The sequence below is a fragment of the Dicentrarchus labrax genome, unplaced genomic scaffold (assembly GCF_905237075.1).
Source record: "Dicentrarchus labrax unplaced genomic scaffold, dlabrax2021, whole genome shotgun sequence".
NCBI classification, from domain to species: domain Eukaryota; kingdom Metazoa; phylum Chordata; class Actinopteri; family Moronidae; genus Dicentrarchus; species Dicentrarchus labrax.
This window is the reverse complement of record NW_026136703.1, coordinates 2,969,401-2,987,869: the sequence shown is the minus strand read 5'-3', so window position 1 is coordinate 2,987,869 and position 18,469 is coordinate 2,969,401. Positions and strand designations below refer to the sequence as shown.

The 18,469-nt window shown below is 39.7% G+C and overlaps 2 protein-coding genes across 2 annotated transcripts; one reads left to right on the top strand and one right to left on the bottom strand.

Annotated features, from left to right (window-relative positions):
• Positions 1-253: 253 nt before the first annotated feature.
• lamtor3 (late endosomal/lysosomal adaptor, MAPK and MTOR activator 3) lies at positions 254-3,736 on the top strand. Its single transcript, XM_051384371.1, has 7 exons — positions 254-393; positions 613-662; positions 948-982; positions 1,077-1,135; positions 2,591-2,724; positions 2,877-2,940; positions 3,366-3,736. Exons 2-7 carry the CDS (start codon positions 654-656, stop codon positions 3,437-3,439), a joined length of 375 nt encoding a protein of 124 aa, XP_051240331.1. The 5' UTR covers positions 254-393; positions 613-653; the 3' UTR covers positions 3,440-3,736.
• Positions 3,737-4,543: 807 nt separating this feature from the next.
• Positions 4,544-18,078, bottom strand: dapp1 (dual adaptor of phosphotyrosine and 3-phosphoinositides). The gene is made up of 9 exons (XM_051384296.1): positions 17,907-18,078; positions 13,499-13,621; positions 12,551-12,684; positions 10,831-10,961; positions 9,046-9,093; positions 8,844-8,906; positions 8,597-8,682; positions 6,375-6,462; positions 4,544-5,065 (listed from the first exon to the last, which is right to left on the bottom strand). Exons 1-9 carry the CDS (start codon positions 17,963-17,965, stop codon positions 5,042-5,044), a joined length of 756 nt encoding a protein of 251 aa, XP_051240256.1. The 5' UTR covers positions 17,966-18,078; the 3' UTR covers positions 4,544-5,041.
• Between the last annotated feature and the right edge of the window lie 391 nt (positions 18,079-18,469).

The following is an 18,469-nucleotide window of genomic DNA, read 5'->3' as shown; positions in this document are numbered from 1 at the left end:
ATCATTTTTATATATTTTTATTTTATTTATTTAATTTATTAAATTATTATTATTATTAAATTATTATCTATTTTTTTTACAAGTAACATAAAGGGAACTATATCTAAATTTCATTATACAACTCTGTGATGTAAATGACAATAAATAACTGTGTTTAAATTAAATGTAACTAACGTTTGACTGTTCTACGTAGTGGGGTACGGTAGGTGGCGGTATGCACCTTAAAAGCTTAGACGGCACCAAAAAAAAAAAAGCAAAGAAGAAGAAGCAGAACACGTCAGAACACGTCAGAACACCGGAAACAAAACAAGTGTGTCATGTGATTTCGCCCCTGCCTGCTGACTGCTGTGCAGCTGTTCGATGTGAAGTCAGTGAAATAAAGAATCAAAGAAGGTAACGTATGTGAACGGAGGTCCGGTTTTAACGTTGTTCTTGTTTATCTGTTACTTTATCATTTCAAAATAAAAGCTGCAGTGAACGTACGCCGTCGGCTGACTACAGGAAGTAACGTCACTTATCTTACCCATTAGTTAGCATGTTAGCATAGTGGTCTACTCTCTATTCACTGCAGCACTTCTGTTAACACACCGGTTAACTGTGTTCTCCCCACAGCTGCAGAGAGCTCTGGATAACACGGTACAGCATTAGCCGCCATGGCGGATGTAAGTATGGCCTGTCTGCCTGTCTGCCTGTCTGTCTGCCTGTCTGTCTGTCTGTCTGCCTGCCTGTCTCTCTGTCTCTCTGTCTGTCTGTCTGTCTGTCTCTTCTTCCAGTTAACTCAGGAGAAAGCCACCGACTCACAGCCCTGTGTCCCCCACCAACCTACCCTGAGATGATATTGTACAGACTGCATTAAACGGAGAGATTGTTCAGCTGTGTCTCTGGCAGGGACACTCGTGTAGCAGCTTGTCTAACTTATTCTCTGTGGATCGTGTTTTTCTTTGCAGGATTTGAAGAGATACCTGTACAAACAGCTGCAAAGGTGTGTATGATGGCTGCTCCATAATGGCAAAGCTACCAGAATGTATAGTGTCTGAGCAGTTTGTAAGATCTCCAGTCTGTCTGTCCTCCCTCAGTGTTGAAGGTCTTCATGCCATTGTAGTGACGGACAGGGACGGTGTCCCAGTTATCAAAGGTAAGGAACTATTTCTGAGTCCTGCTGTCCTCTGTATATTGGCTACTGCCTGTTCTCTGTCACATGGCTGCATGATCTGGATGTGAACATCTGGTTGACTTGTTGACTGACATCAGCCTAAATAAGATGGTATTCACAAATATCAGTGGCGGATGTTTATCTATTGTGTCGCATCAATTTTGAGCTGGCTAACTGTTGTTGGTTATTTCCAGCTCAGATGTTAGACAAATAATCACCAACGCTCTGCAGCGCTGGCACAAAGAATCCCGCTGTGCTCCGTGCAGCAGCACAGATCTCACAGCTCGGACTGGAGTGGGAATAGGTTGAGCTGCAACAACGCGGAGATGCTTATCTTTGTAGATTTCTGTGTTTCCCTGGCACAAAGGGGTAAATAAATAACAACAAAGAAACATTGGTATCAGCCAAACTGCTATTTTAAACATCAGGATCTGCCCAGAATTTCCCAGCTGGTGATCCCTACTGTATGCATCTGCACTATAACCCCGCAGCATAGGGTAACCACAGTGATCCATGATGTTGTGTTCTCGTTGGGAGCACGGGTGTCTCCCTGGGACTGTGTCACTGTAATCTGATTTGCTTGACTTGCTGTGGATTACAGAGAAAGGTTTGTATTTTCAGGTATGGAATCAGTTGCTGGCTCCCTATGTCAAAGTTAAACTGGTTCTGTAAATATTCCACAAAGACTGAAATGTAACAGGACAGAACCAGACAGAACTGGCACCTGGTTTCCCTGAATATCCTCTAATACATTTTATTAATGCTCATACTACAGATGCTTATTAATACTTTTATTGATGTTACTCGCCATCATTCGCTGCAGACATGACATAAAAAGATGTGAAAACTTATTTTATTATTACTTATTTTGCAGAAATACCAAGTTAAATGATTTCCTGAGTTGTTGCATTTAGCAGCATTTTCATTTAATTGAATAAAGTGAGCCCACATATTTCAGCTGATTAGATATTGTTAGATAAATACCAATGGCAGTATCAGTACTGACCAGTCAGGAACCTGTGGTTTGGTTTAGTACTGGTTCTAAATACCAATGCCTTTTTATTAGTTAGGATAGATCATTTTTGTTTCCTAGCCTGCAATCCCCAGAATAATTAAAACTAGCATATGGAGACTCATTTAATTCTAAAGTATAATATCCATCCTGTAAGCAGTTGGCATTAATGAAAGCTGGAAATGTTGGGAGACTGACGGTGGGGTGATTATTTAGCTTTTCAGAGAGTATTTCCGTCTGTTGCTTTGCACTGTGAGGGTATAAACGTGAGTAAAAACACATGATCATACACTGATTTGATACGAGAAATAAATAAGTTACATACGCGTATAATGATTGAAATGAATGGTGTGGGCAGAAAGGAGGAGGAGCAGCTTTTCACCGTCTGGAGAGTTGTTGTTAACGTTACCTCCGTGTCCCTGCAGTCGCCAATGACAACGCCCCGGTCCACGCGCTGAGACCCGGCTTCTTGTCCACTTTCGCTCTGGCCACGGATCAGGGCAGCAAGCTGGGCCTCTCCAAGAACAAGAGCATCATCTGCTACTACAACACCTACCAGGTCTGACGCCAGCTCTCCAATACTGTCTGTATGTAGAATTAGCTATGATTCAATGAATTATGTAAGCGTTGGCCCTTTCCAGTCCCCCCCCCCATCCTTGAGTCTACCCAGTTTGTGTCCTAACATGTCTGCCGTGTCTTTGTGCTGAACAGATTGTGCAGTTCAACCGGTTACCGCTGGTCATCAGTTTCATCGCCAGCAGCAACGCCAACACAGGTAAAAAACATCTCCCCTTTACTCAAAGATAAAAAGCACAGGCTTCATGATGGATGAACAGGGATGGGTTCCGATAGCTGGTTCCACTTTGTTTCCGCTGGGTGATTTGTAAAGCTCTGCAGCCAACAAATCCCTTATTAAATCTTTCATTCACAATCTCTGTTAGATAGTGTCTTTTGGGTCTGTGTACTTTGTGGCCAACAGACAGCTTGTTTCCTAATTTTGGTTTTCTCTATACTATAAATAAGGGAACAAAAAATGGAAAGCAACCAATTTTCCATTTGTTTGGAAAATGAAAAAACAACCCCTTTTCTGTTTTTCTTCATCAGAAGAAAGTTCAGACATTACATTTTATCCTCGCTTTATTTTCCACGTATGCCTCTCTCACTCGTTCTAACTAACCGCTGCGCTTTGTGTGTCCTCAGGTCTCATCATGAGTCTGGAGAAGGAGCTGGCTCCTCTAATAGAGGAGCTGAGGCAGGTGGTGGAGGTGACATAAGCTCCAGCTGACAGGACAACCCCTGAGCAGGACCCCCGCCTGGATCACACCCGCTCACTGGAATCTCTCGGTCTCTGATGGTGCATTCAGTCCCGTGGGAAAACCTGTCTGGAGGTTTTTACACTTCCAAGTACTGAGCTGAAGTGTAAACATCTTCTGACCCGTTTGTACTTTGTTCTACACTTTATGTTCTTTGCTTTCTGCCATATTCTGTAGAATTTAGGTGCTCCCCATCAGCTAAGACAGTTTATATGTCAAATCAAATGTCCGAATAAATGTTCATTTTTAGCACCTAAAGTGGTCTCTGTGCTTTTTCATTGTGATTGTAAATAAAAGTATGTAATGACAATATGATCATATATCGAATGCAAGTTCACTGAATGACACAGAAACACAACAGAAGAAAAGAGCCACTGGAAAAATATTGTACTCATTAGCTAGAAATCACCCAGCATGCATCCCTGAATTTGCAGCCTTCCATCTCCATGATATCCTGATTGGCCACTTCAAGTCTATAATCGTCTTTTCATATAAGTGGCCAGACCCATATTGAGTTTGTATAGAATGTATATCAACAAATTACTTTAATTATATATATTTTCTCACACTAATATTTTATTTTCACACATCTGATGAGCAAGTGTTAAAATTAGTAACAAGAAACCTTTTGCTGTATTCGTGCCCACTTCGGGTATGACATGCAACAAAAGTCCACTCAACATTGCAGCTATGTGGTGTGCACCTTACCCATTAGGCTATCAGGGTTTGCACGTTTGCTCTTCATTACTACGTTTCCCTAACAACACTGCACATATTCAAACCCTGTATTGAGAACCAGACCAGAGAGCAAGATTTCTGTCAGAGTTTCCCAGATTCAGTTGACTCCTGCAGCCACATGGAGCTGTTAAAGGTAACTAATTCAAACCTTAGTTACATTCCACCACTTTATTTATTATTATATATTACATTTTGAAACTTCCCTGTCTTTTCCTGTCTGTGGCACAGCAGCGTTCAGTGTCGACTATAATGTGATGTGTAACCAATCAGATCAATCTGCTGTGGCAGGATACTGAGTGAGACTACAGACACAGACAGGGCTACATCTAATTTATTAAATCCATTTATTTTATTATAGAAAAATAACAATTCCTCAAATTGGAAGAATATTGGATCCGATCATCAGTCTATTCCTAGCCATCGTTAATGTAGTTTATTCTGACTCAGGAAAATTCTCCAAAATACAGTGTGACAGTGACCAGCTGTTTTTCCTCACTAGCAGCGGAGAGTCACAGACAGGGAAAGTACTGAGAGACGCACCAACAATGCTACAATCCCCTTTAAATAACTGTTGAAGTAAATGTTCATGCTGAAAGGAAAGCAACTGTTCAACTCATGAGAAATAAAGCATCTTTGTACTAAATAAATATACAGCCAAGTGGAGTCACATCCGTGTTGTTACGGCAGTCAGTCCGTGTGTCCCAGTATTCTAAAGTTTACTGTTCAGTTTAAAACGTTGCTGTTCTTCATCGTTCGCCCAGCTGATGTGACGTATTCCATGAGGGCGGGGCTTCTTTCCATCTCCAGTGTCTCCGCTGCCAGCAGTCATCGACCTTTTCTGATCTGTGACTGGAAACAAAGAGGGTGTCACTGCTGGCTGTAAACAGTGCACTGAAAGAAAATGATCCTTTAAATACTGTGCGTTTGTTTTAAAGGCCCAGTGTGTGGGATTCAGTGGCATCCAGTGGTGTAGTTGCAGATCTCCCTCAGGAGTTGGAGAAACTACAGTGGCCACAAAACACGCGAAAAACACAAACGCCCATATCTAGAATGTGTTTGGTTTGTCCCTTCAAGGCTACTGTAGAAACATGGTGGTTCAACATTGCAGCATGGAAAACGACTCGCTCTCTGTGGGTAAAAACAGCTCATTGTAAGGTAACAAAAACCCAACGACTCTTATTTTCAGGTGATTGTACACTAATGAAAACACTTGAGTTCAAGTTGTCTTCTTATGGAAGCCCATTTCAGCCAATGTGATGAGAAAAAAATGAATTCTGAATGTCATTTTGAGAAACTTTCTTAAAATATTGACTTTGTGCTACTGAGCCATTATGACATAACTGACTTTGAGTTGAACAAATGTCCCACTGAGCTTTCCCTAAACCCATCAAATTAGTTAGTTTACATTATGAGTTTATTAATTAACCTCTCAGCATCCGCATTTGGGTTCCAGAAACCTTCCGGTCTTCCGCTTCAGGTAGAGTTTAGAGCATTAGGTGTTAGACTGCATGGTATCTGTGTTTTATTGCAGCCAATGGAGCTGCCCCCTGCTGGCAGGTATAAGACACTCAAGACACGCAAATCAGTAGGAAATATGAATTGTTTCCAGCACTAGGTCTGACTGTAGTACCACTTGTCTATGGCTGAGCATCGCCTGAACTGAGTTGTTCCCTATAGCTCAATACATGTTACATTCATTCATGAAGGAATATACTTTATAAATGAAGAAAATAATACAGCAGAAGTTTAGTTAAAACACACCAACCTTTTCTTCAGGGCCACAAGGATACAGGGTATCAACTATACTACTAGAACTAAATGTAAAGTTTTACATTTCAAACTGGTGCTATCTGAATCTGAAACCAGCAGAGGACCAGCAGCTGAAGAAACAGGATTTTTCAGTAATAAGGAAGTGGGTTAATATTACACAAGCTTATCATGAAGTCATATGAAGTGTTGTAATGATCAACTTTCCCTCAACCAGCCTTGCATTCTCCTACTGAGCTTCAGTTGATTTCCCCTTTTTCCCAGAATGCTTTTCGAAAATCTCCATGAATACAGGCTCTTGCTCCAGTACGTCCAGAGCTTGGCAGCACATTATCAACAGTTCTTTAAGTGTCTTTTGAGTAAAAATATCCCACTTCCTGCCAGCACTCACCAGTTTCCACTGGAGGATCTTGATCCACTCGTCTGCCTCCACACCCGTCTTTGTACAAAGATAAAATGTTCGCTCAGGAAACACCAGGCTGTGGACACACACAGATATGGACAGTTTTAATGGGAAAGGAAGGGTGAGTTCACTATGCATCATAGTATATTATCTAGTGGCGTGTATCCAGACTGTGTCTCAGTGTAATTACATTTTGTAAGTGAGTTTAATGACAGGTATTATTGGATAAGCTGACAGTGCAGAAACCCTGTTGGTCTGATAGAAAGATGACCAGAAGACGAGGGAAGGACAATTAGCACTTCCTGTTTGGACTGATAAGTGTGCACACTAGGCATTGTGTAAAAGGTGAAGGGTGGTCAGTGGTTGCAACCTCTGTATAAAGCCACTGCTGCCCTTCAGTTCATGTGCACTTCTCCTTCCCTCCCCCTCTCTCCTTCTCTTATTGAACTGCTTGGACTTCCCCTTTTTCGAACAACACAAATGTCAGATTTTGCTTGCATGGGGAAGTAGAACCACGGCCTCAGACTGCAGTGCTGTGACTGATCTCGTCTGCTTTTTCTTCATATTGTTGCTGTCATCTAATACATATTGCACACATTGTACTTTTGATATTTGTGTCAATATCAAATATTCATATCTCTTCATTACATCATATATACATGTTTTTACTCATTTGGTGTGTGGCTGTTCATATTATGTTGTTATAATTCTGTATTTTTAATGATAAAGGGCTCAAGCTAACAATTTTTTTTATTGTTGATTAGTGTTCATTATTTTAAGGGTTGATCAAATAAATCATTTGGTCTATAAATTCTCAGATAATAGTAGAAAAAGCCCATCACAATTTACAAAAGCCTGAGCTGAAATGTCTTGCTTTGTTCAACCAAAAGCCCCAAACCAAAAGATATTCAATATACTGTCATAGAAGATATTCATGTATGAGAAGCTGGAACAGATGACCTTTTACCATTTATGCTAGTAAAAATGTAAGTATTATTGAAATTGTTGAAAAATGTAATTTCCTCTCAACATACTGATTATGTAACTCAACAAAGTGCATGGGATTGCATGGAACTTGTTAACTGTTTCAGAGCTTTAAATGTTGCTTCATTAGTCATTCAATCTGCCCTGTTAACTTCCCCCCAGCACTTGCCCTCGAGGAAATCCCCGCCGCCATCGTAAGTGTCATTCCATTCGCCTAAAAAACTGAAGTGAGATCGACCCTGGGGGAGTGAGCCAACAACAAGGGTCACTACAGGGGGGTATATCACCCACAATGCATTGCAGTTTGCAAGGTCTTGGTTGTTCTCACCACAGCCGATTTTTCCGCTTGTTAAGAAAATCAATCTCCTTGATATTTTACTGAAAAGTGTCATAACTAATTGCGGTAATATTTACTTAGATTGTTATACTGTTTTTATTGCCAACACTGAACTGAATGCATGGGAAAATTGTTATTTTGCGAAATATCATAAAACCATTTTAAATTTCTGAATCAGAAACTGATGCAGCTAATTACCAAGCTCCGTTGTATTGCAATTTTCCGCAGAAGACGCCTTTGCCATAATTGGAATTAGTCTGCAGGTTCTGATGAGTTGTAAAAAGCAGTATAGCGCTATGCTTACAACTGATCCATCAATCTTCTTTTTGACACATACTGAAGACTAAACATTAGTCTCCTGTAATTCCTGGAGTTGCATCTGAAAGTGATTAAAGCTGCAGTAGGTAACCATTATAAAAATAACTTTTTGTCATATTTGCTGAAATTTTCACTACATCCTGACAGTAGAACATGAGACAGATAATCACAGTTTGGGTTCTGCGGTTGCGTCATGAGCCAGTGTATCACACATACACCACATGATAAATCAGATGATGATTGCCATCCAAAGCTTACTTATTGTTGCCAGTAGGTGGCGCTATGGCACGCATATGTATTCAGGCCAGGGCTCTATTCCCAGACATGTTAAGTTTTGTGCTGATTCGAGAATGTATACTGAAGTTAGGCTTAGTTTAGGGCTAGGGCTAGGGCTAGGGCTAAGGTAATGTGCTGCATTTCATGAGTTTTGGAGCATGTTGCGGCCGCCAAAAATACCATTCTTTTGGATGAACACAGACACACAGGTGGTTGATTTATAATTCCCAAGTTACGTTATTGATGCAAAATGACACATCCTCTCAGCGCAGATCACTGACTGACCATCACTTACCAGAAACAGTTGACTCTGTCCTGAGAGTAGTCAAACTGGACTGCGGAGCAGGCTCTCAGATCCAGGGTTCGAATGGGCTCCTCGCACTGAAATAGAGACACTACAGTTTACACACCACAAGCTCAGACCCTGTTGTTTGTCTGGTGTGACTAGAAGCATCTGAAACTTAACTGCTCTATCTTCATACTATGATTGTGTGAAGTTGTGAAAACTGCAAATTTAGCACACAAAGCGACGAGAGACCCACCACTTTGTCTTTGAAATACTTGAGTTCGTATCTGTTGAGCGTGAACCACCTCTGTTTCCAGTTCTGAAAAACATATTTACATTTAGAATGTGTTGTAAATATCTCCTCAGTGTTCAGACAGATAAGATTTTCAGCTGAAAAAGCTTCCTGGTAACAGTGGATTTATGTGAGGTGTAACTCCCCTACAGTTCACCGCTCTTACCTTCACAATTGCTCCTTGTTTCACCAGATAGCCTTCCTTTGTGCCCAGCTGAAAAGACATGTGTTGTTTTAGTAGACACATTATTCTACATTGAGCCCAAAATAGGTCTTGGCCAAAATAATCTTAACTCAAGGTCTAGTTACAAGGTTGTTTTTTGGAGCTTTCAGCAACATCTCACGGTTCTTCATCAGTAAGGTTGCTGGCTCAGTTATTTCAGTTTAGTTAGTATGGTCTGGTGGTCCCTCTTGAGTTAGCTGTGTCATCTTTCAACCAGGGTGGGATTCTCATCGTGGCAAAGAGTGCCCACCTGACAGATGTTGTGCTCTGTGTCAGACGGTCCTCATCACTAATTTTATGCTTTTTGTGGTTAAAGTGCCATAAGAGCGGGTTTCCAGTACAATGTGGTACTTAGGCTGCTGTCAGCCTTCTCATAAACCCAGGTGCCACTCTCTTCCTGTTTATTAGTTACACTGAAGTGTGGCTTGAGGTTACTGATGAGGTTGGTGAAGCTGCCAATACTGAAGCAGTGCAGTTTGAAGACAGTGTTAAATCTACAGTGGGGTAGATGTATGACCCCATCGCTGTTCCTTCAGCCTTTGTACAAGAAACAAGCTATGTCAAGAAATAACTCCAACTGAGCCAACAACTCCATTTGATGTTGAAGACTGAGAAAAGTGGTTGAAAGCTTGGCTCCAGCTTAGGATGCCCTAGTAGCCAAATGGTTAAAGGGACAGTTTCTCTTGTCCATCTGCTGTAGATTGTTTTGGTGTGAGTCATGGACCGCGGAACGCAGCAGCAGCAGGCTGGCAGCATTTGCATGGGGGAAGTTAAATTCACGTCAAATGACACAATCAGCCAACACACGTTTGGATAGCAGAATGTATTGCTTTCTCATATGCTGAGTCAACTGAAGAATTTGAATCTGGCCCTACTGGCCCTACCAGTTCTGTGGTCCTTGATGTGAGTCGCTGAGTTTTGGAGATATCGGCTGTCTGCCTCTCTAATATAATAAAACCAAATGGCGCTCAGCTTGTGGTGCTCAAAGTGCCAAAAGAATATATTTAAAAAACTCAACAACAATGTCTTTCTAGAAATCGACTATTCCATGAGTAGATGCACATTTCCTTCTGTGCAGTGATACATAGAAAGACAATAGAATAGAGCATGAAACTGCTCAGAAGGTCTGTGGATTATCTTGAGCAACCGAGGCATACTTTGAGTGCCATCTGGTTCTATCATATTGGAGAGAAAACTAGGTTACTCACACCAAAACCACCTGAATGGATAAATAGCACTGCAGGTAAGAGGACAAGTATGTATAGACAGATAGATAGAACAGTAGAACTGTTCATTTACCTGTACCTGATGGCTGCATACATGATATAATTAATAAATAAATAGATATTTATATTCCTCCGATATCGAGATTTGCTCTTACTAAAGCTCCATGCACAATCAACATGTGGAGAAATACAAAACTTGCCTGCCGTGCCTAATTAACAGTTTTTATGTAATTGGACAATTGCTGTTAAGTGGTGGGGTTTAGCAAACAATCAGTTACACTGGTGAGTAGAGGATTTACTTAACTGTTAGAAATTATGGCCAAAAACTATAAATATAATACCCATGCTGTAATAATGTAGAATTATCTTTTAATGCTGACTTACAAAGAAAGTTGAATTTGAACCTCCTGTAGGTTATTTTGATCATATCACATCACATGTCACATCACAAAGGTACTATTAATCATCAGCTGCTTGCAGGTGTGTGCAGGAGGTGTCATACCGATGGGGCATTCGGCACCAGATCATTCTCCGTGCGGCCCGTTTGTATGGCTGTGTGAACTCGCACAGACTCGTAGATGGACGGCTCTTCCACACGCCACGGGTACGGACACTTGAGCACAATGAGGGTTCCTGGTTGAGAGGCAGAGGGGCGGTTACAGACTGACTAAGAGAATACAACACAAAGGACATGTGGGACTTTCTTCTTGTTGAATTGGAAAATGTGGAGTGGAGATCTTCTGACAATGCTGGGAAGTGTTGTAATGTTTCATGCACATTATGTCATGTGTGCTACGCAACACGGGGAAAAGGTGTGTAGCAATCCTGTAATGCCTCAGCCTGACAGCTGGCCAGCAGCCCGCACTGTGGATTGTTCCTGATTAACCTGAAATCTTGTTGTTGTTTTTTAACCAAAGACTTATCTCTGAGTTTTATAATATCTTCCTTTTTATTAAATAAAAAAACATTTCTATTTGTTTAATTATATGTGCATTAACAAGGATACTGGGCGTCTGCTAGTTTGTGTGAGGTGCTGTACATAATAAAGTAAAGAATAGACATCTTTTTCATTCCTCATTAGATATTAAAATAAATCAGGAAAATAAAAGTCAGTCAACTAAGTTAATAAGTCAGCTTCCAAGTGTGCCCTGCCTCTAGGGCAGTGATTGTTATTATAGTACAATCAACAGTGCCTATTGTGATGTCCCCCATGCTCAAGTCCATCCGATCCCTGCAGACAGGAAGATATTAAAGCTCTGTAATCCAGTTGTGAAGACATCAAAAAACAACAACAGTGAAGCTATGGAGGATCTCTGTGCGTGCTCGGACTGTACTGACTAACAGGACTGCTTCCAACAGTCTGGACGAGTACACAGGCTGTGACATCATAGATTAGCTTCTTTGGAAGTTACAACAATGACAAACCCTGGTTCACAGCTTAACTCAGATAGCTTAACTAGATAGCTACGACTGCAAAAGCAAGTAGTGTTCAGGAGTGGGAACAGAAACAGGTCAGAAGCATCAAAATGCAGGTTTAACAAGGCAGTGGGGAAGGATGAACGACTGTAGTCTGAGAAAAGTTCAACAGCAAATGAAAGTGCTTCTATCTGGAGGGGTCTCGGACACTTGGCTATTATTACTTGTGCCTGTCCAGAGACAGCTTGACAATTTTCTAACCTACTGAAAACCTACTTATATAGGCAATAAACCTGATTCTGACTCTGACTGGGAGAACAACCTACTGGTCAACGTCAGCAAATCCAAGGAGCCCTTCAAAAACGGCAGAAAGGCTGTGAGTGACCTGAAATCTGAGCCCAGGTCTTTGCAGCTCATAGTAAAGATACAGTTTCTACTATTCTCTATTTTTATAATCTATTTTCTCTCACTTTGACTAGTGTAACTATCTTTACCATGGCCTCAATCTCTTGCCTGCGGCTCTTTCAAAATGCTGCCTCTAGGCTTTAAGAAATCACATCACTCCCATTCTTGCATCTTTGCACAGACTCCTAATTTCAAACAACTTCCTGTTTATATGTGAGCCTTACCTACATTTGTAAGACGAACTTGTGCTGGAACAAGTTATTTCTAGTATAACCACAAAGGGGCTCAAAGAAGCTGTTACATTTGTTGTGTATCACTGAACCAGAAAGACAGCCAACAGTGCAATCTGTTGTTTTACAGTATGCGCTGGTAACATGCAGCATGCTTGTTGGTGAACATACCTGTGTCACTGCCCAGCAGAGGCTGGTTAGCAAAGTGGTTGACAAAGTCATGAAGGGTTGCAAACTCGTTAAACCCAAACACGTAGCCGTTGTCTTTGCGTGTCACGTGAAAATGTTTGACAGAATCCTTTGCCCTGTGTGCCAAACGACAAACATTTAATGTTGCACTTTCAATGCTGTTCACATGCGAAAAACATTATACAGTGACAGAATGCAGTTTAAAAGACGATACCAAATAATTGTTGTATTGTTTCTTATCTTGGTTTTTAATTAGTGCCGATACAATACACAAATACAACACCAAAAAAATACCACGTTCAATAGCTCCCTGTAAAAGATATGTTTTTTTTCTTCAACACTACTCTTTTTCATTCAACAAAAAAAGCCAAAGTTTGTGTCAAATGTTTTGCCATGTATGGCTCTTAACTCTTCCTTAATAAAATGCTGTCAAACGATTTAACTCTAAAACTATTTGATCAAACAATCAATGAACAAGTAGGCCTGTGAAGATTTGCTGGACAATATATTGTCCCAGAAATAATTATGAACGATCTTATTGTCATTTTAAGACCATTTCATGCCTTTATGACATTATTAAAATGTCAAAAAATGGTGATTGGTGTTTGCCAAAGAAATGTGACTATTCTTCTTAAAAATGACTCAAAATGATTAATTGATCATTGTTGGCAAATAATTGAATAGTTGACTAACTAACCGATCCATACTTGGTGCAACATACACATTTTGGTCTGTACAAATAAGGTACTATAAAGAGCCTTACACTCACTTAAGCATCTGTTGAACTGCATTAAACTAGGTCCACCATTAAGTTCTAACAACAGTGATCTATTGTGACAAGAGATGTTCATGGTGTCACCATTTATCAGTTAAATTGACCAAAATCAGTGTGTATTTCTTCCATTTAGAAAGACGGTGTTATACACTGACCTGACAGACAGGGCGAAGCAGCCTGGTCCCTCATTACTGTTCCTCAGCAGATAACTTCCATCAGTCCCATTGGACAAGAGAAGGGCCTCTGCAGCATGGCGGGACAGGTCATAGTGGTACCACCTTCACCAAAAAGAAGAAATAAGCAGTAACTCAATACTGTATCTGTTACATTTCTTGTGGGAAAAAGAGGTTCATCTAAATTGCCATCTTCAGGGAAAACATGATAGTAAAAAGACTTCATGTCGAGAGATGTACAGTATAAGGGCTGTTCCAAAGCTTTTGGTGCTCTGTTTGTGTGTTTGGTCCACATCAACCACTAGAACACTGAGAAGTGACATGCAGCACCTGGATGCTATTTGTAGATGCTATCTGCCTGAAACAGTACTGAAGAACAGACCTTATAGAGGTTTTCAGAGGAAATGGGGATGTTTTTTTTTGCAGATAAACAAACCTCAGTGTAAGACAGATGCAAAGGAAACTAGTAAGAGGATGTGAAAGTTGATTATTTGCATTAAGAGTTGCTGATAATACATTAAGAAATACTGATGTTCATAGCTCAAGAGAAGCGCAATATACAAAGGAAAATGGCAGTAAATGTGACATTTCAGTCCCTGTTTCAAAAGCAGCTACAGGTTTATCAGCTCACACCGCCTGAACATGGGGAGCTGTGTCACCCTTTGGACTCCTGGCTGAAGTGTTTCTGTGTGTTTGCTGGGTTATGAAGCTCTCATAGAAAACTGTTACACATTCTCACCGCTGATTCAAGTCAGTAATGCAGTGTAACCAGACCTGCCATAAATTCATATTTAGTAGCAGTTATTATCTAAAAAGATCTGCACTCTAGTTTTATAATGTGACCCAGGTTTAAAGTATACCTACGAGCACTGTTTATTGGCAAGAATCTGGCGATTCGATACGTATCACAATACAGGGGTTATGATTCAATATAATATTGCGATACTGTAACCAAGGTGATATATTGTGATTTGATTTTGAAATTTTTTTTTTTATGCAACCAGAACAGTGAGATCTGTATTTAGACACTGTGTTTTTGAGAATCGATATACAATATCACAATTTTCTTACACCCCCTAACAGCCACTATGCCTCTAAAATAAAAACAGGGAACAGTTAACCAGGTAGGCAGGCAGAGGCCGACTCATTTTGGTTCTCAATGTTTATCCTTAAGGCAGCCCTTTTGTAGCACTGAGTAAACTCACTTAGTGACTTATTTTATAGATATTTCATATTATATTCAGTGTATAACAATAACAGTAGAGAACAAATAATAAACTGTACAATGAACCAAAACAGTGAACACAATAACTGCAGGAGGTTCGTGTAGAACAAACAATTCATTTTTTAACAATCATACACACTTCATTTCTTCTTTTTTGACAAATTCAGTGTTTTCTTCTCCCTGATGCTTACCCTGTTGTTCTATCAGCTCTTTGTTTTAACTGCGTACTTTCTAAAGCAGGACAAGGCTATCTTCAAAGATTAGATCTTGAATAATAATCTAAACTTTTTTTTTACCCCCCCTTTTCTTTCTCTTTCTCTTTTTTTATTTCGAACATGTTCTTCTTGTTAAACCATGTGTTTGTACCGCTTTTTAAACTGGATCATGCTTGGACATTCCTTGAGCACCCAGTCTGTTCCACAACTCAACACTCAACAAACTGAAAGACAAAAACTTTTTAATGTTGTACGTGCCCACAGATGTTTTAAGTTGAACTCACCCCTCAGATTATTACCCCCAACTCTGTAAGAAAACTATTTTTGAATATTTCCAGGAAGTACATTGTTTATTGCTTTGTACATGATTTGTGCAGTCTGGAAATTAACCAGGTCAGTGAATTTTAATGTTTTTGATTTTAAGAATAGTGAATTTGTGTGGTCTCTATAACCGGTATTATGAAATCTTCTTATGGCTCTTTTCTGTAGTATGGATAGAGATTGTATTGTACATTTGTAAGTATTGCCCCAAACCTCTGCACAGTATTGTAAATATGGTAAAATCAGTGAACAGTAGAGAATGTGGAGAGATTTGTGGTCCAGAATGTATTTTGCTTTGCTCAGAACTGAAATGCTTCTTGACAGTTTGCTTTGTACATGTTTTATATGAGACTTCCAGTTTATTTTATCATCAATTGTTACCCCGAGAACCTTGTTTCCATATACTCTTTCAACGTCCATTCCATCTACTTGTAACTGTACTTGTGTATTCTTATTGCAATTGCCAAATAACATGAATTTGGTTTTACTTAAGTTTAACGATAATTTGTTTCTGTCAAACCACATTTTCAGTTTGCACATTTCAGTGGTGATCCTCCCCAGTAGTTCATGTAAATCCCCCCCAGAACAAAAAATACTAGTGTCATCTGCAAATAATACTAATTTTATTGTTTTTGAAACTTTCGTTTATGTAAAGTATAAATAGTTTTGGACCTAATACTGATCCCTGTGGGACGCCACAAGCAATGTCCAAGCATGACGATGAATGTTCCCCACAAATTGTTTTCTGTTGCTTAAATAACTTCTCACCCAGTGCAATACTAACCCCCTGATCCCGTACTGTTCAAGTTTATTGATTCATATGTTATGATTAATTGTATCAAAAGCTTTTTTGAGATCTATGAATACTCCAACTGAATGCAGTTTGTGATCTATAGCGTTTGTGATTTCCTCAGTTGATTCTGTTAATGCCAGTGATGTTGAGCTGTTTGCTCTAAATCCGTATTGACTGTCTGAAAGTAATTTATGTTTGTTTATGAATTTGTCTAATCTGTTATTGAATACTTTTTCTAGAATTTTGGAGAACTGTGGAAGTAAAGAAACTGGCCTGTAATTTGTGAAGTGGTGTCTATCCCCAGTTTTATACAGTGGCACAACTTTAGCTATTTTCATGTTGTTAGGAAATTTTCCGGTTTGGAATGATAAGTTACAGATGTAGGTAAGTGGCTCTGAAATCCCCTCAATTACCTTTTTTACAACTTTCATATCAATTTAATTTGAATCAGTAGATGTTTTGTATTTACATTTATTTACTATATCTATTATTTCTTTTCCTTCCACTGCTGTGAGGAACATTGAACTGGGATTTCTCACTATGAGGTTATCATTCCAATCCTCAGATAACAATGGATCAGGAATTTTTCTTGCCAGGTTTGGTCCAACATTTACAAAGAAATGATTAAAGCTGTTGACCACATCGTCCATATTGTACTTTTTAATATTGTTATCAATAAAATATTGAGGGTAGCTCTGTTGTTTAGCACTATTTTTAATAATACTATTTAATATGTCCCATATTCCTTTAATAATATTTTACTATAGTATTCTTTCCTACATACCCTTATAATATTGGTTAACTTGTTTTTATATTTTTTATATTTATTTTCTGCCTCTTTAAAATCAAGAAAGCCTCACCACCCCCTGTAAAGCTTTGCGACCCAACATAACATTTTCTTGCACATTGGGCAACTGTAAAGGGCACTTTATTATGTTTCTTTTACTATAGGGGCATCCCAGAGGTGGAGGATGATTTTCTGGTTGGCCGATTGCGTCCTTCCCCCAAGCCCACCAGTGGCGAACGCAGGGCTGTCTCTGGGTTGGGCCTACATTAAGTCCTGGAATATTCTTTATCAAGCTATTATCTTTCTGGACAAATCAGACAAATCAATAACAGATATTCTATAGGTCTACACTTTGCAGTGCCACAGCAGTGTTCATTCAGATATACAGTATGTATCATTGATGTAGCTGTAGTTAGTGACAGAATATTAAACACACCTCAACAAAAACTCAACATTTAAAGCTTCATATTCATGACTGAGCTGTACTGTGTTACATTAGACTGTATACAGGTGTACCTAATAAAAAGGGCCCTGAGTGTATTTGTAAGATGAATTTGTTGCCTTCAGGATTATTTATTTGTAAATCAGATTTTAGAAGTGGAACAGCTGCACAGTGAAGCAGCTTAACATTCTTTCAGACAAGGAACTTAATGCTGCCTGTGTTGTGAGACAAAAGATACTCTTTAATACAAGTTAAAACCATTTCTTGATAATTCCTAAGAACAAATTATATTTGTATATAAAAACTATGTTTATGTAATTATTCTATCAAAATCTACTCTGCAAAGCAGCAGTGGAAAAGGCTGAGAAGTCATAAGAAGTTATGGCAGTGTTACTAACAGATCATTATAATGCCGGTCTCACCATGACAGACTACAGTTTAGTAATTACTCCCAACACATGTTCTAAAGAGCGCATAGGTTTGTGAATAAGTAGGAATTCTTTTAATTGCATGATTTATGCACGGAGTCTGGTACAGGGCGTCATTAGAGCCCGGAACTCGTTCGCCTCTCGCGGTTTCCTACAGCAGGTGGAAGGTCTCCTCTTACCCCAATGTCTCCAGCTCGTCGCTCATGTCTTCAGTGGACGCATCGCTGTAGAAACTCATCTCTCCAGGAGGATTCAGCCTCCAACATCCAACCTCAGAGTTTGGGGCAAAGTGCAGCAGCCACGCAGAAGTGAAAGCTCTGTGCCTGTCAGACACGCCTAAAGAGGAAACAACGCTTTGCTGAGGGTGGATTAATGTGTGTGTGTGTGTGTGTGTGTGTGTGTGTGTGTGTGTGTGCGTGTGTGCAAATTCGGGTGGGCTTTCATTTTGTATACTGACTGGTCTGAAAATATAAAAAAAATCCAGAGGTAGAAGAAGAGTCACCTGGCTACAAAAAAAGCCCTGAAGGAGAACCGGTGACTTATTCCACTACATTAGGCTGAGATAGAGTGACTTATTAAAGCTGCAGTAGGTAACCTTTATATCAATAACTTTTTTTGTCATATTCACTGGCTCCTCCTAGTGCTCCTAATGGTATTAGCAGGAATCCACCGGGTCAGTCAGTCAATGAACAGTCCTGGACACCAAGATCATTTTAATTAACTCAAACTAAACTAAAAACTT

Coding starts and splice junctions, on each gene's coding strand:
- lamtor3 (XM_051384371.1), top strand. Junction 2,725..2,876: donor GCTACTACAACACCTACCAG/GTCTGACGCCAG, acceptor TGTGCTGAACAG/ATTGTGCAGTTCAACCGGTT. Junction 2,941..3,365: donor CAGCAGCAACGCCAACACAG/GTAAAAAACATC, acceptor GTGTGTCCTCAG/GTCTCATCATGAGTCTGGAG.
- dapp1 (XM_051384296.1), bottom strand. CDS start 17,965: ATGAGTTTCTACAGCGATGCGTCCACTGAAGACATGAGCGACGAGCTG. Junction 10,962..12,550: donor TCTGCTGGGCAGTGACACAG/GTATGTTCACCA, acceptor CCTCTCAACCAG/GAACCCTCATTGTGCTCAAG. Junction 5,066..6,374: donor AGATCCTCCAGTGGAAACTG/GTGAGTGCTGGC, acceptor CTTTGTTTCCAG/TCACAGATCAGAAAAGGTCG.